The sequence below is a fragment of the Aethina tumida genome, chromosome 3 (assembly GCF_024364675.1).
Source record: "Aethina tumida isolate Nest 87 chromosome 3, icAetTumi1.1, whole genome shotgun sequence".
Lineage (NCBI taxonomy): Eukaryota > Metazoa > Arthropoda > Insecta > Coleoptera > Nitidulidae > Aethina > Aethina tumida.
In genome coordinates this window covers 33,771,725-33,798,748 of record NC_065437.1, presented here as the reverse complement: position 1 = coordinate 33,798,748, position 27,024 = coordinate 33,771,725, and the positions used below count along the sequence as shown (strand labels likewise).

The 27,024-nt window shown below is 29.4% G+C and overlaps 2 protein-coding genes across 3 annotated transcripts in view; one reads left to right on the top strand and one right to left on the bottom strand.

Annotated features, from left to right (window-relative positions):
• The window catches only part of LOC109602052 (EGFR adapter protein), a 177,372-nt gene that overhangs the window by 120,430 nt on the left and 29,918 nt on the right, over positions 1 to 27,024 (bottom strand). The window lies entirely within an intron of this gene.
• LOC126264825 (uncharacterized) lies at positions 11,587 to 20,628 on the top strand. 2 transcript variants are annotated; one of them, XM_049964273.1, is made up of 4 exons: positions 11,587 to 11,683; positions 14,292 to 14,453; positions 17,275 to 17,445; positions 20,375 to 20,628. In XM_049964273.1, the coding sequence occupies exons 1-4, from the start codon at positions 11,618 to 11,620 to the stop codon at positions 20,552 to 20,554; spliced, it is 579 nt and encodes a 192-aa protein (XP_049820230.1). In that variant the 5' UTR covers positions 11,587 to 11,617; the 3' UTR covers positions 20,555 to 20,628. The 2 variants fall into 2 exon arrangements, with proteins under 2 accessions (XP_049820230.1, XP_049820231.1); XM_049964274.1 differs by having other exon boundaries at positions 11,619 to 11,687.

Genomic DNA, 27,024 nt, shown 5'->3' with positions numbered 1-27,024 from the left:
GTTTTAATGTGAGTGTTAGTGATTTTCATACGAGGTTGGTAGATTGATAAGATTATTATGTATTATTTATATTAATGCATAAATTTATTCTTTTTTGAAATGAAAATACTATTTGATTTAGTCCTTGCTATTCGCTAATTTCATTAAATGCATTTTCAATTACTTGATGTAAATGTTACTTAGTACAGTAAGTGGCAGATAGATAATCAAAGTTATTGAAGAGTATCTTTTTTTTAAATTGTGCAAATAATAAATATAAAATATTTAGTGACATAAAAATAGGAAGAGAGAATTTACCAGAATCTGCGTTATTGTAGAGTAATACATACCAAATTTAAACACGTTTGGACCACAGGTATATTATAAGAGAAAATAAAACATTTTTTGAAATTTAAATTTCATTTAAATCTAAAGAGCTGTATTTTTTTCAGAAGAAACTTTAAAAACGTCTTCTACTTTCTCCCAAATATTGATTACATATTTTAGAAACATCTCGTATTTCTTAGTAAAATAATGAAAAATGAATTAAAAACAATATATTACAAAGTCTTATTTAATTTTGGATGAAATGAGCTTATGAGCTGTGTGTTTTGTGTAATGACACTTTAATAACATTTTAATGACTACATGTATTTAACCTCCAAGTCCCAATTAATGCATATTTCATTTTGAAAGGCAACATAATTAAACTCAATATGAAATTGTTCAATAATCATAATAAAGTTGCATTGTTAATAAGTCAAAATTAAAAAACTGCTGCAGTGGAAAAATATAAATTATAAAATTTAAATTGGCTGCTCCAACTAATAAATAACATTTCCGACGTCCCGTTCTAAATGTGCATAAAATTCAAACAAACTTCACTTGTGCCGTTTTTAATAGTATTTTACGATATTCTTGCATTTTGAAAAATAACTCACTGCGTCGGAATTTATTAGGAAAATATCATTTATATGATAATAAACCTATACATATAGATTACTCAGGATGTCTAAATTTTAAAGCATTCTTTTATAAATGTACGAAAATATTGAGAGTTTTGTATTCAACCAGCCAGAAGTGTAATGCATACGTATCCAACAAAAATAAAATCCTTGTTTGTATTTATTTTAGTATAGACGGTCGAATAAATGCGCCCACTCCCCCACACTTTATTTACATAACTAGAAATTCCAACAATTGTAAACGTTAAAATGGTCGATTGAAGGAACTAATTATTAGAACTAAAAAACAAAACTGAAATAAGAATTAAAAGCCGGTGATTAAAAATATTTTACTTGGAAATATGTTTAGTGGTAGAGTAAACACTTAATTAAAGTTATTCAGCAGTTCTCCAGCCTTCACTTCGGTTCTTTTACATCTTTTTTCTTATTATCTCTTCCCCATCGATTCCAATAACTTTTCTTATATTCCTTTCGTTTAGGCAAGTATCAGTGAGTTACGAGCTCCTGCGTTTTTCCACATAAAAATTATTACTCGTGCTTTTAAATGACCCAGATCAGCTCTAAATTAATTTTTTGCTGCCGTAAAATGTTTGGAAGTGCACCACAAAGGATTCCGTTATATCGGAGAATTATGTTTTTGTAATATTTGAACAGGTTTTAGCGAAAGTAAATGAAGGGATTATGTACCACAAAAAGACCCTTCATACAGCATGTTTTTCAGATGTATGAGGGATTAGTGAGCTCCGAAACGATGAGACGCTTTATGTGTAAGCGCTATTAATATTAATCAATATGGAAGTGGAAACATTAAATTCCCTGTCACTCTCATGTAAAAAACTTTTAACTTTGCTAAATTATTAATCAAAACTGTGTTGTAACATTTCAAAAACATATTTTCTTGTTTTATAAGCGAGGATAAGAATTTTTGCATGACGATGAAAGCGTAGTATGTATTACAATTTAAAAATTTTATGCCCCTACAAACTCAAAAGTTTACAATCAAATATAAAGTAGGTCAGAATAATATCAGTAAATTTACGATCCGAACCGCCAATCCGAATTGAGTAATACGTATGGATATGCCACTGAAATTGTCAAAAATATTATATAGTTTTGCTATATTTGCCTAATAAAGCTTTGCGTACTTAAATTTTTATTGTCCATGAACTGGTCGCTCCATTAGGAAATTGAAGTGAATAGAAGGTAACATCGGGATATAGATTTCGAATGTTTGTACTTTCAGTTTTTACACCAGTTCTATTTATTGCTTCAGCTTTACGAGTTGTGCGAAAAAAAACCGTGTATTCATGAAAATCGGAAAGAAAATTAAATTAATACAAAAATTATTTCTTGAAAATATATAAATATGCTGAAATTTATAACCCTTGTGCTTTCTAAGGAATTTAGGATTACGTTCCTTTTTGAAGTTGAATTGCTGAATATTATTATCGGATTTGTGACTTATATCAGACTTCTCAGATTGATTGTAGATACATGTACGAGAATTTTAACATTTTTTATTACATTTTGTATATAAAAACTGAATACATGTACGAAAACTACTACTGACAAGTTGACGAATGGCCTTTTAAAAGGCGCTTTTACTCGATATTAGAAACCAATATGTCTGTCACAACTTTTGACTTTATCAAATCATTCTTTTAGGCATTGAAAAATGTTTGCACGTAAGCAACAAACTACTGTAACATTGAGTGCTTTGACGGGTTACATTAGCGTGTTTATTTTATTCTCGTTGCATCGTCTCTGTTCAACTGAATATTGAGTTGGGTCATGTCTGATCTCTGTAGTGTCCGTTCCGTTCAAAGATGTGTATTTTGCATCCAATTTATACCGTTTATTTATCAAAGACTATCGGTAAAGTAACTTGAATAAACCAGGTGCTTGAATATTTGATTTTATTTATGCCACTATAACTCACATAAGAAAATGTGGGTCGCAGATTTTTTTACCGTAATTGGGTAATAAAGTGCAAAGTAGTAAAGCCAGAAAACCAAAATTATTTTATATTTCCTGTGTAACGTATCCTTTGTTCGTCCGCAATATTTTAAACGTACACTGAATAAGATTCCAGCAACATGAAAAATTCAAAAATATTTACCAAGACATAATTCAGGACAAGTGGTTTATAAGAAAGTGGTATAACTTTTCATAAAATGCTGCCATAATGAAAAATAACTGTTCTCCCTTGCCAGCACCCCAACCTAACTATCAAAATGAATGGCATAGGCTTACATATTACGTCTCATTCTTTTTACCGCTTTAATACCTATTTAATGAAGATATCATCTTTTCGACCTCTTGTATTTTAAAGAAATCCTTCTAAATTGTCTCGGTATAATAAGTTTGGAACAAAACATGTTAAGGGGGATTTGAAAACTCAAGTTAATTTTATTAAAAATAGAAATAATGCAATGAACTGTAACTAGGTAAATACTAAATCGTTAATTATAAACACTGTAATTATGGGTACGTGTACCTAATAATTAATTAATCGATGCGGATTATTACTATAAGTATGGCTGTAGTTTCTACATATAACATATTTGACTCTTGTTTCACATATAATGTTTAAAAAATGTTAATGTGGCTAATGATTTCTTAAAAAATAGAAAATTTCATGATTAAATGTCGAAAACACAATAGGTCCGTGAGTTATTACAGAATGTAATCGAGTTCTTACAGTAGCAGTTCTTAAATCGCTTTACAGAATTCAGGTCACCACTCCTCCATCGATAAAATGAAGATTTTGCGGAGACATGTTATTAAAATAAAAAAAGTGGAATTAATGTATAAGAGTCGGACAGTTTTCTTGCGTCAAATCCTAAACGACAGCGTGCAATCCTCGCGATTCCCGGCTGAACGGCGTCCACCACTTGAAAACGGAGGACGGCAATATTTTCAGGCTACACCGGTCCCATACGAGCGTTCTTAATAACAGTCGGACGATAATCCTTCGCCTGATTGATGGCCCCTCCATGATGGAACCGAGGAACGCAACCGGAAGAGTCCTGAGACCTCAACCTGGAACCACACCCCTCTCATCACTTCCACATTATTACCGCCGTGTGTGCGGTATTTTTTTCTTATTGTCCGTCACCCCGTCCTGCACTTATTGTCGTATAAAACCGTGTGTGATTTTATGGATTTTTTATTTATCTGTGTCTATCTTAAGATTTCACACATGCTTCGATGCTGGGTTTATGGTCGGTGTCGTATTCACGGATTATGGATGGATTGATATCAAATCTAAATCAACGGTTTTATTACGCCGTGGATGGATTTGTAATAAGTTTTATGGCTGGCAATTATGCGACAAGACGGCTTAAAAGTGGCTCATGTTTAAAGATTTCGCAATAAAAATATTTAATAATAAAAATTGTGTCTAAAATTGAATAACTAACTATATCATATACTTCATAAAATGTGTAATAATAACGATTTGTATGGATTAATATTTCCACAAATAAATTCGCAATGAGCTATAAATATCATTTAAAATTAGTACGACTATAAATGGGACAATAAGACAGTGATTTGGTAGTATAAATTTATTGAGAGTAAATGTAGAGAATTATCCAGATTACGAGGGGTATTAAAACCGCAAAAATATGGCAAATCAATGATTGGAGTCCATTCTGCATTTAGATTAAAAGAACATGTCCCGTCTGTGTCAATGAAAAAGTAAATCAAACAGTTTACAAACATTAGGTCCATTTTTTTCGAATTTAGTACAAAACTAACTATAAAATAAAAATTGTTGGCTTATGTTTTCCAACATATTTTTTTAATTTGAAAAACATTATAGGCTTATATACAAAATAATAACAGTTTTTAACGAATAAAAATTCATTTTACATTTACAATTTCAGGAATTTTTTAATCCTAATTGTAGCTCGATTTTAATGACGAAAATGGTTCTAAAATATAAATGTTTTTTGAATTAAATTGTTTTATGTTTTAGTTTTAAAAATAAAAAAATGATGTTTATTTAAAACTATGCAATTATTGAAGGAATTTTTTCAAAGCTTTTTATATGTAAAAAGTCCATTTTTTAACAAAATATACAGAGTATTATTGAATTACATGAATTATCATATTTACCATATAAAAATATTGACATTAAATTTGTTTTCCCAGAAAATTGAAATTAAATAAGAGCATATTTATTGTGTAATCCAAACGGTTCATGTCAAATATATATATACAGGACAACTTATTCGACAAATTTTAAACACATACTCACTGTCGCAGAAGTAGTCGATTTATCATATATTTTTTAAGCTGCAAAACACCCTGTATAGAAGGTTAAAAAGAAAGGTGTGCTAAAATTAGATTCGGAGGGCCAAGCTTGCATTCAAATCATTGGGAACAACTTCGAATAGCTTTTGTAGATAGATTTAATTATTTTTTAGCTCGTTTCCTGTGCTCTATTACATTTTTTTAATGGACTTCTTATGTAACAGTGAATGTGTGGTTAAAATTTTTCGAATAAGTTGTGAAACTATACAGTAGGAAAAGCGTCTGAATTTAGAGAGAGACATCATGCATATACAGTACGATATATAATATTATATATTATACATAATTAAAAACTTAATGAGTATTTGCAATGCGAAAACTGTGTATAGTATAGTTATAATTAGAGTGAATAGCTTGAATTTTGATAGACCACATAGTGGTGATCTATAGTTATAGAAATTTGAGCGTCAGTTAAATTTCAGTTTCTTAAAAATTGTGCATTGCTATTTTTTAAAATAATCCTTTATACATTACATATCTAGAAACTGAGATTTCCAAAACAATTCTTTAATGTAGTCTGGATTATGTCCATTTTCCATACTGTGGTATACTTCATTTAATTAATTAAATTTTTCCAAGATTCACCGACTCTAATATAATTTTATTGACTTTTGTTACTTATTTATATTTTATTAATTTTAACTTTAATTAAGTAACGATATCAAATTTGGAGAGAGTTAAATTCCGATTCGACCAAACAATGCTTCAGAGAATCCTTAATGCCAGTGGCATTTACATGATACTCAATTACTCAATTCATTTAGCATTAAAGATTTTATTTTGTAAATTTAATTTTAAAATTTCTACTTATACATTTTGCTGATTATTGAAGAATCTTTATGAGCTTCGAATTATGTAAGTTTTCGGGTTAACAAAAAATTTCAGTTATATAAAATGTATTAAGAACATGTAAACTTCAACTTAAGGTTAAATTTCGAGTTGAGGAGGTTTGAATGTGACTGTATATACATTCTATAAATTTAAATTCTACCCTTGGAAATATTCTCTTATAATATACTATTATATATATTCATTGTAAGCCAAAAATAAATAATCCAAAAGTTTTCTTAACTTCTGAGACTTATAACTTTAAAAATAAAACATTTTATTACTCATTTTTATATATAGTTAAAAGTTGTGGATATAATTTAGTGGCACCCCTTATAAAAAAATATAAATTTTATGAAGCATTTATCTGGAGGATTTTGAAAATCAAAAAATTATGATGCGTGACTTATTTACAAATAATCCAATCAATTTGTTGACTTATCGTTTTTCACATGTAAAAAAACGCCTCTTGCAAGTTTGATGTGATGACGTCGGAACGTTGGAACTATTTAATTCGCAGGTGGTGTTTTATTCAAATATATGACAAACAAGCCATATCATCCAAGTTTCCAACCACCTGACCTTATTATTCTAATAAAACTTCCTAGTGAAGTTCCCATCTCGGCATTATTTCGAGCTGTATTTTGTTAACATTTATAAAATTCAGTCGAAATTCTTGAAACTTGACATGAATCTATGTATGATGTAGCAACTTTCCTAAGTTATAATAATACAAGATGCGTAGTGTCTCAGGCGAAAACTTGTGCTGGACTTAATCCCCGCCTTAGATAAGGGCAACTTCACACCGGTCGGGAGATTCGGCGCTAAGCTACTGGATTATTCATAAGTTTAAGCTAGTTTGTAACTCACTTTCACTCGCTGGCGAGGCAACGATTTCCTACATTGGTGTGTAATCACTTCCTCATTATTTATCCGTCGTAGTATTTACATACTCCACGTTAAATCGTTATTCCCGGCTTATCTGCAGCATTCGTGTTACGTTCAATTCGGCAAAATGCCATGTGCTCCTGATGCCATAATATACTGTCTCCAATAGTCGCGCTCTAAATCTCTGCATTATTTAAACATTTTCCTTCTAGTAAATTGCCTGATCCCGTAAGCTATTTATTTTATTTATTTCCCCCTTAGAATTCCTCACTTGACCTAATTACGGGAAATTTTTATTTTATTGCCTAACGTGATTTTAAAGCCGTGGGCTTTCTCAAGTGTGTCGATTTATCGTCGAAATGTATTCTTTTTCTTTTAGTCTCCCTTCACGACTCACCTAACTATAGATCTTTTACACAATGAAAATTTACACTCACAGAAAAACGATCCGCACTCTTTCGCATATTTCATAATGTTACTTACATAAAACTACATCATGTTTATTTCAAAATAAGGTTAAATTTAAAGTTTTAATTACCTTGTTAAAATTATTCAAAACTTCTAAATAATATTCCTCTGTATTTACTTATAATTACATTCAAATATTAATACCTTAAGAATCTCATTAAAACTTCATAAAACTTCCGTATTGACTCAATTTTTCAAACAAATGTTCGTTTCAAATCTGGTGACTTATATTTTAAATCTTTTCCTCGTTCCTAGATAAATCGCACACATCTTTTATTATTGCACCAATCATATTGTCACATAATTCAATTTTATTTTATTATAACAACTTTTTGAAATTGAAACGAATTGAATGAACTACATACATTTTACGCTTGAAATAATGCAAATTTTATCGGTAATAATTCATACGGACAGTACATTTAGTTGAACATAAATCAGGCATTAATTGCGTACAAATAGAATAACATGTAATTTCCAATAACAATGAAAATGGACACAAGTAATATCATTTTGAATATTACAATTGTTCAGGTAAATTTTGCTACATTAAATATTAAAGTTATTAAATATTAATTTAATTAATTGCATAACCTATTTTTTATTAAAATACTATTGCCGAGGGGAATAATATATAATCTAGGTAACACCATCCTTTCGATGAGCTTTTGAAATTGCGTTGGGTGTAACACAGATCTTTATTTACTCTGCATCATACAAAGCAAGTAATTAATGAAACTAATTTCGGAACATATTCTCATTAAACAGATTAGACATATTTCCATGTATTCTTCGCTCCACGGTAAATTCAGTCTTACAATTACACTTGTTAAACTCCTGCGACAAGTGTACACACAGATAATTTAAAGTCACAAACAGTGTCAAGCGTTCAAGGAAAACTCCATGTACCAGATTATTCCTGTAACTAATCTTTGTCGGATTATCATGTCAGTTATATAAACCTCTCAAATCCGTTTAGTTGCACGTAATATAATCAATTAGCGATTGAGAACGTTAAGCTCATGTTTGACACAACATCCAACTAACATATGTGCGAGTGAACTTGATTTCAATTTGGCAGGAGAAAAATCTACAATGCACAACGAAAAAATTTTACAGGTCACTCTTGATATACAATATATTTGTAAACCTTTTTAATTGTGCTTATCATTTATGCAGTACTGTAAAATGTTATGTATAGAAAATTCTGCAAATCAATTTTATCAAAATTATTTTCGATGGAACAACGTCATTTAACTTTGGAAGAAATGAAGCAGTTTTATGTAGGCTCAATATTTCAATATAATTCTATGTATAATTGAACTAAATATGCTGTAAATAAGTAGAGGAACATGTTTACATAATTTCCGATTTTTAGAAAATATGGTTTTTGAAAAAATGCCTTAGAACTGCAGTAGTTTAATTATGGGATAAATATATCCCATCAGTAAATAATCAGACCTCAAATTTAGGTGTTCAAGAGTTCAAAATATATTATTATTGAAGCTGTTACATTATGTATGGTATGGTGTAAAACAATCAATATCTAAAGCCACTTGTCATTTTTGGCAAATGGTTTTAGTCCTTGTCCCTGTCTTCTGAACCGTTTGTACAAAGATTCAGATCGTTATAGACTAATCAACTCGTCTTCCCCATATATTTATTTTAGAAAATCATAGCTTCAGGGCATTCAATATTTTTAGTAGTACCATCTTTCATTTTTCGAACTGTAGTATCAACAGTGGCATTACGACAGTTGCTCATAAGTAACACATCTTTTGTATTTTTCCACTTGATTGCTAATATCTCTTTATCCACGTGTTGTGAAGTACTGACCACAGAAAATCGATATTTGTTATTAAATGCTCGAAGACAAACTTTTCTTACTACTTACCTGACTTTGTAATGAAATTACAGCAAGTAAACAATGTAGTTATTAGTCGGAATAGTGTAAGAAGCAGATTATATTAAGCCAATCTACATTCTAGGAGACCAATGTTGCACGTGTTTTGACAATGTGGATGACAACGAAGATATTGAGGTTTTACTATGTCCTGCAAAATCACCAAATGTGTGTAGATATTCGATAGATCAATGTTATAAACCTTTTTTACCTAATTTGATTTGAATAAATAAAGTATTAAATTTAATCATTTCTAATACCTTTGCAGGAATAAAAACGACAGAAACCGTTATTAGATATGTATAAAATTGAATATATGTATTTCCTTTTTAATTTCACACCTTGTATATTGGAATATTTTGCCTATTATTAAAAGAGATATAGTGATAAAATTTATATAAGTTGTGAAGAGAAAAAATTAAAAAGGAGTTATAGTAGTTGTAGTACTAGTACATAATCCACGTTTTCTATTAAATATTTGGATGGGTATTGTAGACAATACGTTTGACGTGTTGTTTGATCCAACTAACTAACGGATGCTGTAATAATTATACTTCCTTTGGACCAAGGTGTGTTATATGATTCCAATATCTTAGAGCTCCACTACAATAGATGAATAGGAAAGGACTTTTTTGTTTTCCTAAGTAGTCTCGAAGAACTGTAAGTACGAATTAATAACAAATGCCGAGCCAATGTGAGGGTTTTAGAAAGAGTTCTTAAACCGTTTGTACAAACATGTCGTGCTTGTTTAGAAACAGAAAGAGGACAGATTGATCATATTTTGTTTGTTAAAATCCTTTTTTATTTCTTTTGTACACAATAAATAAGCAAGAAACTGTTCATTTACGAACCCATATTTATAAAAGATATTTGTGCTTATTTTGCCCGATATTATTAGCCCTTCTATATTATATATATATATATATATATATATATATATATATATATATATATATGTGTGTGTGAATATAATTAAATAATATAATAAAAAATATTAAAGAAGTAACGATTGTAAATAATTCAGACATAAATATGTTATACCATTGTAATGCTTTTAATACAAATATCCTTAGGAAGATATATTCTTTTAATAAAATTTTTAATCCTCACGTGCTGCAAACATGCCGCAAATATTTCCTTTTGCGAAAATTTCGTTGCGTCTCTGTGGGAGTGATTGATGTATAGAATGATTTAATGCCTTGGATGGTACGAACATAAGCTTATTAGGGGCCAACATGTATGATTTGAATTAATCAATACGTCAATGTCTCTGTAGTGTTATAACAGGAACCAAGAGACTAATTAAATTCTGATTAATTATTCACACTTCAATAGTTCAGAATCATGGTGTCTTCACTTACGTAATTAATAACACGGTACTAAATTGATGTCTAACGTCGCAAGGTGCAGTATTCAATGGACTGACCAGCTTTTAAGTTGTACAAAGGGGTGCGGATTGATTACAACTGGGTACCCCCCGATGCGAGCTAATTAAACCCGTACCGAAATCTGTGTGTTATTTATAATTTATAATGGTCGATTGATGTTAATTTTTTTTAACAGGTACGAGATGTTTTTTATTGCGATAGTCCTGGGGAAGGTAAAAAGTTAATAGAAACAAAATGTCGTCCGTCGATGGTATTTAAATTTTCTTTAATTTATACAAAAAAGAATATTTTTAATTTCAATATGAACAGCATTGCGGAAGCCAAACAATAAAAAACGTAAATTAATATTCACCTCCATAAACCTCGTTTACATATTGTATTTGCTTTTAAATTCAATTTTTTGTGATAATTGAACACTGAATTTTAATATGACCAAAACAGTAAAACTCACATTGGAGGGTTGTGAAAAAATCAGAAGCATCCCTATCAAATGCGATGTAACCAAGTAGGTGTTTATCCTGCAGTTGTAAGACAGCGTGTTCTGCATCGGTCCGGCACAGGACGTGAAACCTGTCCAGCATGGCATCACGTTTGCTCGCTCAACAGTAAAATAAAGTAAACACAAATTTAAACGTAGCAACCGGCTAACCACATTTGGCATTGTTTGATGATACAATCGATGTTATTGAGAGGGCAGTTAACAATGGCAGAGTACTAATGTGGGTCTGCAGCAGCATTTACATGTGCCATGCATCATTTGCGTAGATCTCTATCGGATCGCAATGATCATTAGTAAAATGTTTTTGACGCGATATATATTAAAGCAGAAAGTGTGACTATTAGTCATTCTATGACGGTTGCTGAGTGGCGTTGGCAGAATGGACTGGGTGTTGCTTTTTACAGTTTTATGCGGTGTTGTGTTCGCGAACGCAGCCGTTGATATAGTACGTAAGTCAATCCATCACGATCTGTTATTAACGGCATTCATCCTATCTTCAAGGTTACAACTTGAACAAATTTGCACAAGCCATTAATTTTTTCGATTTTTTATTAATCTGTGAAATATCACTCGAGTACAATTAAAAAAGTTTTTAATCCGATTATCACATTTAAATATACCAATCAAAACCATTTAAGTAAGAGTTCCTTTGCATTATTTAATGTTGGAAAACACGGTTAAATCACAAAAACAAAAGCTGTCCGAAAAGACCACTTTGTGCCTAAATTTTAATCCCTGGTGTATTTTGGAGCATTCATTTGAAAAGCAAAAAATTAGGACAGTTAAAGTGGTGCGCTCATAAGAATCATTACGTTAAAATCCCTAACCCGTAATCGGGAGTCGTCGAAGCTAATAAAAAATGACTGATATAATTCACGAGATAAATTGCGAGGGAACGTTATAAAATATAATTGAAATCTTGACATTAGCATCGCCAGGACTAAATTGATAATGGTGCGACGTTACGCGTCAGTCAAATATGAAAACCTCTTGAAGGATCATTTATTTAAAAGTTCATTAGCAGGAACAAATGCAATAAAGAGACCGACGCTACTGTTGCTTGTCAAAAAAGAAAATCCACATTATCCAGCACACGTCGACAGATTTTTCACGAATGACGTCTGAAGGGTAAATGAGTCCTAGAAATGTTAGAAAAGTGCAAAAAGATTTCCAGTTAATGAGTTTCAAGTTAATACGGCACAGTAATTAATTTATACGGATTTTTTGAACATATTTCATCAACAGCTTACGATTAGTTATTTAAAAAGTTTCATCGCATCTTTTATAGTATTCTATTATTTTTTTTTATATTAATCTCTGATATAACCGCTCAGAAACACAAAACAAAATCAGTAATTTAGATAACAACAACTTTTAATAAACAACATAACTGAATCAACTTTAGTTAATTTATAATAATTTTATTTTCTATTTTTTTCATTTTCAGTGCCAAAAATTGTTTATAAATGTAAAAATTTATCCATGCTTAATAAAACTACTATTTTTTTAAGTAAACCTTTTTAGTGTTTTTCGAAGAGACAAAAACTGAAATTTTTTACGTAGTAATTATGCATCAAGGGATATTTTTTGATGTACAACAGTATGTTTTTATTTTTTCATAAGGTTCAGGATTTGAACCAAATATATAAAAGAAAAATATGATACATCACTGCTTTTTCTCTTTACGAAAATTATTTTTATAATTCTTATTTATTTCTGTGCAAATTTGATTTTAATTTGATTCTATTGATTTATGATTTTCACTTAAAAAGTGTTGTAAAAGGTATCTTAAAAGTAACGTAAGAGATTTGAAAGAAAGAATCCTTGTATGACTTGCTAATTGCTATTTCATTCATTTCAATTTCCTAAGATATTTAAATATGGAAATTTAATAATAATGTATGGTATATAAATCTAGTCGCATCATATGTTTCTTTAAAACTTTTTAGATCAAATTCAAAATAAAAAAATGTTATATATTTGAAGATGATTCTTCATGTATAGTTCATTAAAATATCTTGAGTGGAATTATTAATATTTTAAAAACGATATTTTTTTGAAAATGTTACCACTCTTTCAGGGAACTCAAGAAACCCCTCCACAAATATATTTACCATACTTTTGAAATATATAAAAGTTTTAATAAATAAACACAAATATAACTTATTAAATTTATTGACATCACAGGTAAATAAATATTTGAATTTACATTGCTTGTTGTCTTATTAAAATTTCAGTAACTAAAAGCCATGTCAGTAGGAGCATTTGTCACTTTAAACTATTATATAAGGAGTACAATAACCCATAAAACATAAAATGTAATAAAACAACGTCACCGTCGAAATAGACGTGATAGAAGTGATAACGTCAACACTGAGTCAATTTTAAATATCGTAAAAGTAATAACGGTGAGGCCATATTGCCATTTATTTAAGGTTCATAACGTACATTTTAAGAGGTGATCCTCTCACATAAACTAAATGGTTGATGGTCCGCGATATGGCCATATTACGATGAGCATTATTAATGGACCTACAGATCCTCGCACTTATAAATAACTATGACTTATTTCTTGAGAAAGAAAACGGCTGTGATAAGATAATTTGGGGGTGCACAAACTACTCAACTGTGGCGATAATAATGTATTTCATTCCGCTACTTTTCTCCATTATTAAAAGTGCATAGTCATTTTCTGATTTACGAAAATTGGATCATTTAACTTGTCCCCAATTATTTCTTTGTTTGTGGAATATCCGAATAATTATAATTATTCAACCACAGATTATATAAATTAGGATAAATATTTAGGTTGTTAATTGTGGCGGTAATTATGGTGAGTAAATTAGTATGTTTAATGATGATGCGATTTTAAAAATCCCGGCCGGTTTAATTATTGCCACAAATTAAATTCAAAGTATGTTTCAAATGTAAATGAAAGCTTGGGAATTAATTCATTATGCGATTACGAGCCATATGTAGTCCAATAGTTTCCGATCGACTGGTAATTTAATAAACGAGTGTTCATATTCTAAAAATAATTTTATTATTTGCAGGAAAGAAAAAGGGCGGTTGTAAAACGATTGGGTATGTGTAAGAATCAGAAAACCGACGACATGCCAATGCAGTTTTATGATACCCAAGTCAGCCACGACAAATCCAAGGACACTACCATCAGCATGAAAGTTAACGTCACGAGAGTCATTACTAATTTAAGCGTAAGTTTCGTTATGTTTAAATTTTTGACCTTTTTATTTTAAATTTCGAACTATTTTTCCAATTAAAATGAAAAACAGGTACGTTACACAGTTTACATTCGATATGTGCACAAATGCGATCTTTGTACTCAGACGTGCATTTTCAGCAAACAAAATATTTTTTAAAAGGATAACAATGGATGATTTGTGCATGTAATACGTCGGAGTTTATAAAGGCCATAAAGTTCTATTGATTGGAAGGTTTATCAGGGTTTTATTGCAAGATATATGAGCTACATGTACATGTACAATGTGTTTACAGTGCTTTTCATTGTGTCTTAAATACTATTTATGGCAGCTTTACACTCAAATTTTATTCCGGATAAAATTTAACACTAACTGTAGCAAATACGTGTTATGGTATAATGTGCTGATATTCATAAAGTCTAATAAAGCAATTCGTTTTTATTTTTACTGAATGAAGTATCGGAATAATTGGTTTAGTTAAAAGTTTGTCTGTACCATATTTTCCGTAAACTTGATATAATGTTGAAAATAATCCCTGTCATAAACTTCCAAGCTGGATTTTAGTGGAGCTATTGTGTTTTACGTATCATAATGAACATGGTTACAACTTGCAACTTGCTTTGATGCGGTTACGAACATTTTAAATGTGAGCAATATTTATTAAATATATATATATATATATATATATATATATATATATATATATATATATATATATATTCAGAAACACCTCCTCTCTATCCAATATTATCCAATAACAAGTTTAATTAAACAATTTTATTTTGAAACTACAAGAAAATACATATTAAAGTTGTCGCAGGATGAAAAGGAATTAAAATAAATTGCATTTGAAACATGATTATTTTTATGGTCTCGGAAATGAGAAAATCGAAAAACACAAAATTTAAATTACATAAAACAGCATGGCAAGAAACTTGATACAACTTATAATTTGTTGTAGATTTATCTGTGCGCACCTTGAATGATAGAGCTGAACATCGGAGTCTGTATTAATTAGACGCCTATAATTAAAACATAATTATACCGAGCGCGCCCGGGAACATCTATGATTAATTATTATTCTGAATTATCAGCGCCGTTTGTTTTGCCAGAAGTAGTAGCTTCAACTTCCATGAGTGACATCGTATTTAATCTTGACAAATACATTTAGACTCGACAAGGGAATTATTGGCTGGCTCCATATTCAAATCGCAGATTTTAATAATAAATCAACAATCGATGTGAACACATGATATTAATTAAACTTTACCATGTATTAATTATAGAAATTAATCGATTTTTATAAACAAACAATAGAATAAAATAACTCGTTAGGAGAGACCTAGAAACGAGTCAATTTTTGGAGCGCAAGTTGGAATGATAACATCCTAAACATAATAAATTTTGGCTTTAATTCGAGTGTTCAACCAAATGGCTTTTTCTTAGGGCTTGGTGGTATGATGCTACGTGCTAACAAATCCTATAAATATTATTTATGAGTTATCTATAATGAATCTGTATTGATCACCAAAATTAGAAAACTGACGCAATGACAAAACAGTAAACCATCAATTTAAAGTATCTAGCTTTAAAATCTATTAATAACTAACATAATTTATGCTGTTTGTGCTTATAAATTTTCCAATGACAATAATTGAGTCGACTTAATTTATATTACCAAATAACCAGTTTAATGTTAAATGATTATTATCATACCGTTTTATTATAATATTTCATAAACCAACAAAACAAACTGGTTGAATGTTAACATATGTACTTTCGGTAGCAAAATGTTATAACTCATGTTATTATTACCAATACTATAAATTACAAGTAATTCATTTCCGTTCCATTAAATAAACATTTTGTTATACACGATAAATTTGATATTTAAAAACACACTCAATAAATTCCTACACCACAAAATTTAGTGAATATATGGGAATATTGATATGTTTTATTAAAAATTTAGCTCATTTAGTTCATAGAGCATTTCAACAGGATATTTTCAATGATTTTATAAATAAATTTCTTTTGTATTCCAATTTTGTACTAACAAACAATGTGAAATTCAATGATTTAATTATAATTTCATAAATATTACCCTAATCGGGTTAGTAATAATAAATCTCTATTGAACAATACAAAAAATATGTATATGTTTTTATTAGTATTAACAATTTTAAGTAGAGTTAAAAAACACATTATTTATGGTGTTCCATTTGCAAAAAAGACGAGTTAATGTCACTATATGTACTTGTACTCTTCTAGTTCTCTGTTCACCTTTAATTAATCATTTGGTTGCCAAGTAACAATTTTTATTAAATTGATATAAAAATTATTTTTATGCTGTGACTTTGATCTAATTTCATTCCATGCCACCACTACATAAGGGTGAAAATTTTCCAAAATCTGTGGAGGGAAGATTGGATTTTGAAGTTTTCTGCCTGTGGTGTCTCACATCATTTAATCAATGATCTTGCAGCCTAAGGCCATAAATTTACATCTGAACTTTGAATATTCTTCAAAGTAACTTTTACAATATAAGGCTGGTATTATCCTTCCGAAAAACAGGATTTAGAAGGATCTTAAATTAAGACTCTAGCGTGAGATTTAGTTTTGAAAGCATAAATTTTAAGTAGAATTAACTAATACTTATAATATTTCATTTGAAAGTTCCAGTTTAACATTAAAAATAAGCAAAATTTCGCATTCATATATTTTTAAATCACTGTAAACCTCTATAAAATCAGTTGGCTGTAAAGTAACAATGTTTTTGAAATCGAGTTAATAAATTGTTGTTATTTATTTTTAGATAGTTTTTAATTTCTGCAAATGCGACTTCTCCGGCAACCCGGACAGTTGCGAGTACGTGCTAAGTGACTACGCTAATGATGAGATATGTTACTATATCGGGAAAGAAAACGAAGCCTGGAGTATTTTTATCGATCACTTCGATAAAAAACCTTTATGCCCCATTAAACCGGTAAGTTTTAATTAATTAGTTGGCGCCATGCCCGTCATAACTGTTACGTCCAGTGTCAATAAGTAATAAAATGTTTATGCGCCTAAGCTCATAACCCAACGTTGTCAATCATATATTAATTTTCCGAAATTTAATTAACGCAAAAAAGGAATGTAATCATTTCCCGGCACATGGGGGGAGATTTTCGGTTACACATTTTTAAAATTCAAGTGCCGTTTGTGACAAGAATACTATAAAATTATGTTCGAGGTTAAGTATTGCGAGCACTGCCACGTCGAAAACTCCTACGGGCTTTAATTCTTACCCAATTTATCCCCTCTTAAATGAATAATTAAATCTTGTTAAATGCGTCGCCTCTAATTTATGTTGAAGTATGCCGCTAAGAGAAAACCGGAAGAGCACTGTTAAATTGACAAACTCAGATACGCAACCTATTTAATTTTATTTTTGGGGAACTCCTGGAAGACGCTTCGGATGCAAATTTCGGAATTTTGTTAAATTTAAGTTTTATCTATAACAATTTGCTCAGGAAATTCAGAATTTCTGTAAAACCCCGTCTGCTATAATGGAAGAGACAAGTCATTTTCTTTTGTGAACAAGCTGAGGGTTTTTTTTATTTAACTCATTAAATTTAATAAAGTGGGACTACTAGTTTTATTTTCAAAGATCAAAGGACCATTAAGAAATGTAAAAAGGGAGAATAGTTTATTAAGTCTAATTTAAAATTATAGAAACAGAGCAACTAAAGGTGAACATTAAAAGTGCTAAGCGGCTTAAAAACAAAAAAGCAGCTTATAAATATAGCAGTAATTTTCGTTATTTAAATTCATTTGAATTTGCATAAGTAGATATGGAATATGGTTGATATAAAATCCCAGCTTGCAAAGAAGTGTGAGCGTCAACCCGTAAAATAATTAACAAATAAAGCTTCTTTATCTAAAGTTTGAAAACTTTATTTAGAATTCAAATTGTTACCATTTTAAATGAGCTTGCCACTAGAAAGTCTTAAATATTTCACAATTTATTATCAGCTTAGGTTAAAAGAGGAACGAAAGTGTTTTACGATTTAAATACTTCAGATCCGCTAAAAGTAAATTTTAATTAGTCGAATTTATTCAGAGAAGTATATAATGAACTAGGGAGTTCAGCACTCCACTGATCGACAAAAATTTAAGACCAAAGCAGATACTGAATATTTACTTAATCAGTGTTGCTTAAAAATACTCGCCAACTGAACTAATTAAACCTGTTCCCGTTTTTCGTTCTCTATGACTTTTACATTCGTTATTTAATATTCCCTTTACCGGGAAAATTATAAAAACGACGTTCTTTTTGTTCGAAATGTAAAGTGGTGGTTTGTGGCTGCAAGTTACAGCCTGTGACCCAATAAAATGAGCGGCATGATGAACAACTTGAGTAATGAATGCTCATCTGTCCAATGATTTACGCAAGTGACCTCACAATCACTATGAATATAGTTATCAGTAATCGAGTGTTTACGCTCATTCAGATGTGAATTAAAGCCCGGACATGATTAGCATGTCTAGCTGCCATATTTGCTATAGCGGTTATAATGTATCACACTTCAAAAAATTAAATAATTTGACTATTTCAATTATTGATCGCATAGTCGTCATAGATTACAATTTCTTAGCAATTATTGTAGAGTACAAGAGAAACGCCAGCAGTGCTAAAACAATAAAGATGCTGAGACACAAATACAAAGGTATTTTATTACATAATAAACGTTTTTTGTTTTTACTGTCCAGACTTTATTGCGCATTATGTTTTAATAAATTTTGTTGTCGAACAGTTTAAAATTTAATTAAAGATATATTGATTATATTGTTTAAATTATTGACGGCTCAAAACTGTTAATTGAATCACCACGATTAACCGTTTTGTAAAAAGCTGTTTCTGTTTATCCATTTTGTAACAAAATTGTTGACAGTTATGTCAATAACTGCATTAATAAAATAATAGTCTACGATAAGTGAAATATCGATGAAAGCTGACAATTACGGTTTTATTTTTTATATTCCCTGCCCAATTTTGATTGATTTTACTATATTTTAGTTCAGTAAGTATTTCCGTCATTGCCAAATTTAAAATTTATCTTATTAATTGCAGAATATTGACAATCTTTAGGTATAAAATTGTGAAAGGAGTGTTTTAATTCAGAATTACTATGGGTTTTTATTGTCCAATTTAAAAAACTAATTATTTGCATTCTCCGTCTTGTCCGTATTTCCGTACTAAACGGACATAATTCTTACAGTTTTAAATAACATTCCCGATTAATTATGTTTCTTTGTTGCCCCGGACAGATCCATATTGCCGTTATCGTACGGACAGCACAAATACCTTTTATTCCATTCCGCCATTCTGCGGATTGTGCTAAAATCTCAAATTGAATTTTCAAGTAGGAATATATTTTTTGTCATAAATTATTCGGCCACAGTTATATCCGTTGCTTGAGAATCATGCGGAATACGATACTTTATGGTTAATGCTTTTATCCGGCGATATAATTTCTCTTTTGTGCGGAAGTATAATGAATTTTCTTTTTTTTCTTACGGTATTTACGTTCTAGATATAAAATACGATATCGACGGATTTTATAAAATATTTGCTAGTCTCTGATGGCGTTTGGAAACTTAAATTGGAGAGAAGTGATATGGGGCGACCAGTTTCTTGCGTCGAATTGTAAATGCAAATTTTTACTTTCTACAGAATGAAAGTCATGCGGAAAGGGCACTAAATATGTTTTCGTTTCATTTCTATTATGTTTTCAGTATAAATATGTTTGTTTGATAAAACGCTTTCCTCTTCTGTTTATTGTTGTCAAATTTATCATTTTTAAATACATTATTTAATATTAGTTAAACTATTTTTTGCTGGCTGAAAAAAATATTATTACTTTTTACAGGGTATTTACGTGTTAACAAACTTGCCGATTACAACGGATTTCATGAAATACCTGCCGATTTCTGATGCCGTTTGGAAACTTAAATTGGAAGGAAGTGATATGGGGCAACCGGTTTCTTGCGTTGAATTGGAAATGCAAATTTCCACTTTTCTCGGAAAAGTCAAACGTAAAAGGCACTAAATATGTTTTCCTTCCATTTGTATTGTGTTTTCCTTAGATATGTTTGTGCAATAAAATGTTTTTTGTGTTTTGTACGGTATTTTTTTTATTTAGACACTGTTCTTATTACTGAAAAAATAATATATAAATAAATTATACTACTTAACTTTTTTAAACATAATAATAAATAATTTGCTAGATTCTTTAATGTTTTTCCATAATATTTTTTTACTATAATATTAACATTTGTTGTCCAATATACACGTATTATATAATTAGAACTGGAATTTTAAAATGGCTTAAAAGATAACGAAAAGTGTAAATATAAGTAAAACCGGAATAAATTTTATAAAAGTAAGCTATTATCACTGGGTACAAACAAATCCACTTAGCTTAAAAGTTTGTCGTTTATTTCATCAAAGACTTGTTCGCGAGTTTAAAGAGAACAGATAAAGTTGGCAAAGTAAATACTCCGCTCGACTAAATCTAATAATAATTTAATATCTTAGCAGATCATTATGTATTTGACAAATGTTTTCAGTATTAATTTCCCTCGGTTATTAATATTAATTGCACAATTATACGTACCGTGAAGTTTAGAAGAATTTATTGCAATAATTGGAACAATATTAACGATTCAAGTTATATTCAAAGTTGACCCTTTTGTTAATATTCTGAATGGAAATATATTTAAAAAACAATCAAAAACTAAGCCAAGCATAAAAACGGATTGAAATCAGTAAACAATGTAGATTATCTGCCTCAGTTTGAAAGCACTCTAGTGAATAAATGTGTAATTAAGATCGCACTAATATAATTTTTGCTCAGCAAGCGGTTAAACTTATTAAAAAATGATTTGAAAACACGCCAAAGCGAACCAATTAAAAAAAAATGTAACCAGCTACATATTGAATAAATCAGATTAAATCTTGTTTCAGTAAATATTCAACAATCATCATTTATGCACGTTACATAAATGCAATGACACTAATGGCTTAATATAATTTTAATACCTTAATGGATTGCACTTTACGGATTATTGTCATATGGCATGGTGTAATTTACTTTCTAACTGTGAAATGATTCATACTTTTCACGTTATTTGAAACAATTTGCCCGCCGATTGGTGTTTTGATTAAATGAATGAAACACGTATTTGATTTATTAATCATTTCTAATTTATATAAGGTTACCCAAACAGGTAGAACACATCCAGTAATGAAGAAAATCTAAATAATTTTTTTTATTTATTTAGTTTTTATATTTATATAGTTTCTTCTGAAGAAAATATAGCCTCCAAATTTAATTTTCTGAAATTGACTGTTCTTCATATTTCCTTAACCTATGGTCCAATAGTTTTTTAATTGGGTAAGTACAAAATTTATTCACATTATTTTATTGGTACCTTGTTACAAATACAAACAAAATCTTAAAAAAGTCTGTGACAATTAAAATTAACCAACAGTATTTTTTTTTAATTGTGTGAAGAATATGAAATGCTTTAATTTTAAGATAATATGTACATATTATCTTAAAATAAGTACATACAATTTTCTTCTGTTTCTCTCAACCTCTTTTCCATTCGTATTCAATATTCTTTAAAACATTAAAGCATTTCATATTCTTCACACAATTAAAAAAAAATACTGTTGGTTAATTTTAATTGTCACAGACTTTTTTAAGATTTTGTTTGTATTTGTAACAAGGTACCAATAAAATAATGTGAATAAATTTTGAATATGTTGTTATGTTATTAACTTTGGATGCATGTCATGGAAATATGCATAAAGGTGGATTAGAAAAATTTTTTCTAGTTACAGAACCTTTTTTCCATTGAGCAATGTTTAGGTGAAACAGGCATGTTAAGATCTAAAATTACAGATAAAGGACCAAGACGGATAAATCGGTTGCTAATGAAGAAAATATTTTGTATGTAGTTGATGTTAATCCAAATATTAGTGTAAGATATTTATATCAACAAACATAATAACATATTGTATCACATTCGGTTTGAGAAATATAAAATAATGCTAGGTACATTCTTACCCTTATCGACAACCCCAAGAATTTATAAATTAATATAAAATCACTTAGTATTAATTAAAATAAATATTAAATACTTTACGAATTCGTCAATGATGGTGTTCCTTCCCATTTTAGTAGGTGATGTAGTCAGTGGTTGTTTTCTAAATTTTCTAAATCAATGGTTTTAGCCACAGAAATGGCACTATAAATAGAACTCCGAGGTTACCACACCTTAATTCATTACATTTCACAATGTGGGGTCAAATGAAAGAGAGTTGTAACGGGTCATTTTTGTAAGAAATCAAAAATTGTTAGACGAATTTTTATCGTAGAGAAGTGTATCTGAGGGAGATTCATCCGTATTCGATCATATTGTTAATGGTTTTATTTCAATGGAATGTTTGTCATAAGCTATATGAAAGTTTGAGACATGCCCATCTATAAGCCTTTTTGGTTTCGTTTGCATCTTTTCTTTTGAATTGCTTGTTACCTTCGACTCACCCCCGTACAAATCCTGATGTGCTTACGTGTAGAAACTAAAATTTTCATCTCGATTTTTGGTTTATCGGTGTTCTGTTGATTGGTCTTTGTGTTTTTTGCGAGTTTTAGTCTTATAAATTAATTGTTTAAATTAACTTGTGGTGATATGCGTATTATAGCGTCTGTGTGTAGAAATTTTTCGATTTCTTAGAAATATTTTAATGTTAGCTCTTGTATTTGAAAACATCTATAAGTACCAGGTTTTTTTCATTTATGTCCTGAAAATTAAATAACCGTTACTATCAGATACATAAAAATTAATTGTTCTTTTTTTTAATTCAAATTTACCGCCTTGTAAGTTCTATTTTTAACCAATTAATAGAATTGAAAATGCATTTAATTAAAATTAACGAAGATAAAGGACTGGATTGTTTTCACTTCAAAGAAGAAGTTTTCGTATTAATGCAAACAAGAGGCTTATTGAAATGGATGTGATAATGTGATAATCGAAATTAATCATATTTGCTTCTAAATTGTTTAAAAATATGAAAAGCGTAAGCTTTAATTGATTAAAATTTAAAAAATAGTCAAAGGCGTACCAAATAGGGCGAGAAAAAATGGGAACTCCCGAAAATCTACTCTATTGTATCGTTATCGAAAAATGTATTACATTGTATTGTAGATATGTATTTAGATAACACATGCCAAATTTAAAAAAAATTGTACCTAAAGTTAATGAAATATGAGAAAAAACAATTTTTAAAATTTAAATTTGTGTGGATGTATTGTTTTAGGAAAAACTTCTTTATTGGACGATGGGTGGTATATATGCTCCCATAGTTTTACCATCCATTTTAAAAATACCTTGTATATTAAAAAAATTAAAGTAAAGATAACTGATGAAATAAATTGTGGTATTTTGTCGAGTATTGTAATTGACATTGCTCGCAACACTGAAATAAATATGACGCAGACGTTTAAAAACATCAAGCAGGAGTAGAAACTTCCAAAAGCTTTTACGAATAAAAAAATGTAAAACCACATTTTTTATTTAATAATGACGAGTTGATATATCACTTCAGGCAATCCAGGAACTTCGAAAACTTATTGGATAATATATTGAAACCTCATAATGGAAGGATGGATAAAAATGTTAAAAGCCGATGGAACGTGAACAATGTAACTCGTTTGTAAAAATTTGAAAAAAACGTATAATTTAAACATGAAGTCAGTAAACAAACCATTTGTATTAATAATTTAAAATCGCATTGTTAAATTTTGAAACATGACATTCAATTTGTCGACTATTCTGACCGTATTATACATGTATAATCGTTAGTCCGACGAACCAAAAATAATAAATGTGTAGATCCTTTTTACAATAGCATGCGTATTTATTAATCCCCAAAATTAATTTGTCCATAAATCGTTTTACCGCCAACATAATTAATTTCAACTCAAAAATTATTACAAACAATGTGGCTTACTCCGCATTATAATATTTTGTTAAGCTGGCAATATGCCCTTAATAAATCCCTCAATGATGGCCTTTGCCGGTCTGCACATGTAATTCTATTAATTTCATAACTGCAATGTGAATTACGTTGTTCGGCGGAATGATTTACTCCCACCATGTTTATCTTATGTGCTTCAGATAAAACGGTCACATAATTGAACTCATTTATCAAATTGTTGCTCAAGAGTTGCTGGTAATTCCAACTTGATTAACTAACCAAAATGGGGAGTATTACTAACCGAAATGCCCTGCATGATTTATTAAAATGGGAAACACACCATTCAACCGTCACACCTTTTATTGTTTTCTGTAAACCAAATTGATTACACCGTAATTATCACGATAGTATAAGTATAGTTTTTTACTAAAGGAAATTAATCAAAATACTTTAATTAGTACTTTTTACGTAATTGAAGAATAAAATTAAATACAAATAAAGTGAACTTTTATTTTTCTTTGTTTTCCATTAAAGTTTATACAGTTTTAACTCTACCAACAGATAACTATTACCTATTTTAAATAATTAAATAATTTCAACAGAGTTTAAAATAATTGCTTTTATATCTACAAACCATGAGGGAATTCGTATTTATTTTAACTAAGTAAACACAACAAATCCCGCAAGTAATAAATACAAGGCTCAATTAATTTTAATTAAACATTGAATCGTAATTTGAGGGTTTTGATTAACATGATTTATAATAGCAGAATAAAAATTTCAGTTTGTTGTTTATTAATTTCCTAACAAACATATTGTTTAACCCTAATTTTCATGACAAACGTTACTTTTTATAATTAGGCTTCAGAAAACAGAAAAAGTTAATCAATTAAGTATAAACATTTCATGTTAACTAATTTATGATTTTAAACAGTTGGAACTGGTAAAACAATATATTAATTAAACTTTTATTAATCATACAATTAAATAGGTACAAATTAACTTCCTGTTAATGCTTAGAGTAATTAAATACATACATAATTTAATTCGAATGAACTATTTAAAACATTTGTACCACAATTTGAAATTTCAGCAATAATTAATGCTTATTTATTAATTTAACACTGAATAAACTATTCAGGTATTTAAACAAATTCTGTTAATTTCAATTATTATTTGTTGTTATCAGTTCATTAGACAAACAGTCAAAAATATTAAACAATATGTTTTCAGTTATTATGAAATTATTGAATGTTATGTTAAAGCCACGCAGAAATAAAAAATCGTTTAACGTTTTAAAGGATACATATTTATAAGGAGAGAAAGCGATGATAAACCATTACTGTTATATATAAAAATCGAATTTTCTATAGTCTGAAGTATATGTTCGCAACGAAGTGTGAGTCGAAACAAGGAAAAAGGGAGAAATGTTTTCATTTATATTTAAATATTGATGTATTCTATATATCCACTTTTAGAAACATTGTTAGTTTATAGTTGGAGTTAAAACAATTATAGATTAAGCTAAACCAATCTAAGTCTTAGAAAAATGTGGGAGGATATATGGGAATGAATTAAACTAAGCTTCATTTAAATATTGCGCCTAGAGAAATGTAACCAGACACATAAATCTTGAATAGAATTTAAGTAAAATCGAATAAAATGTTTTTTTACAAAACCAAGGTAAGAAATATTGCACAGAATAGAAATTGCCAAGACAAAAAGGTATAATTTAAATTAAAACAACCCTCGTAAGCTCTAAAGCCCAACGGAATCGATACAAAATGAATTGCTTTAGGAAGCGTTCGTAATCCCCTGGACGGTAATCAATAGTTAAAAAAAATAATGTTAACGATAAGTTATTTAATGAGATTTTCACATTCCAATGAGCATTTGGAAATAATAAGGTAAATTCAAGATGCATTCATTCAAATAAGTCAAACCAAACGAAAAAGAAAGACGAGGAAGAAAATTTAATTATTACAAAAGGAGAATTTGCTATAAAGAGAATGACTCTTGGAGATATTTCGAGTGGATCTTTTGTTAAATGCAGTATATAAGTGGGCCGTCCTGTAATTAGTTAAATTCTCTTTAGAAATGCACTCCATTGGGATGGAATATTATAAAATATAGCAATATACTTTGGTCATTTGTTTTCATTAGAGGGCTATAACATTAAGCATGCGACATTTCCGCATATTTACGACTAAAATAAAAGGCAATTATAAAGCAAACTGAACGTCTCTTTATATTAATTAATGCTCGTATTGTGTCTTCCTTACACTAATTATGCCCATACATATTTATATTCTTACCGCGAGCTTTAATTACTTACTACTCGTTTGTTGTTTCTTACATTATGTAGGATTATTGTGTAATTTGTCTGTCACAGGCTAAATTACAGTGGCACAGTAAAAATAGTAGCCAAAGCTTTGATTTAAATAACTCCTTCCTCCTATAATATCAGATTTAATGTTTTTAAATTTAATGGACTTCATTACTAACAGCATATTTTTGTTAAATTGCTTTGCA

Excerpts from the sequence above, each read along its gene's own strand:
- LOC126264825 (XM_049964273.1), top strand. The coding sequence starts at position 11,618 with ATGGACTGGGTGTTGCTTTTTACAGTTTTATGCGGTGTTGTGTTCGCG. Across the intron at positions 14,454-17,274 it reads GAGTCATTACTAATTTAAGC|ATAGTTTTTAATTTCTGCAA; the intron begins GTAAGTTTCGTT and ends ATTTATTTTTAG. Across the intron at positions 17,446-20,374 it reads CTTTATGCCCCATTAAACCG|GGTATTTACGTGTTAACAAA; the intron begins GTAAGTTTTAAT and ends TACTTTTTACAG.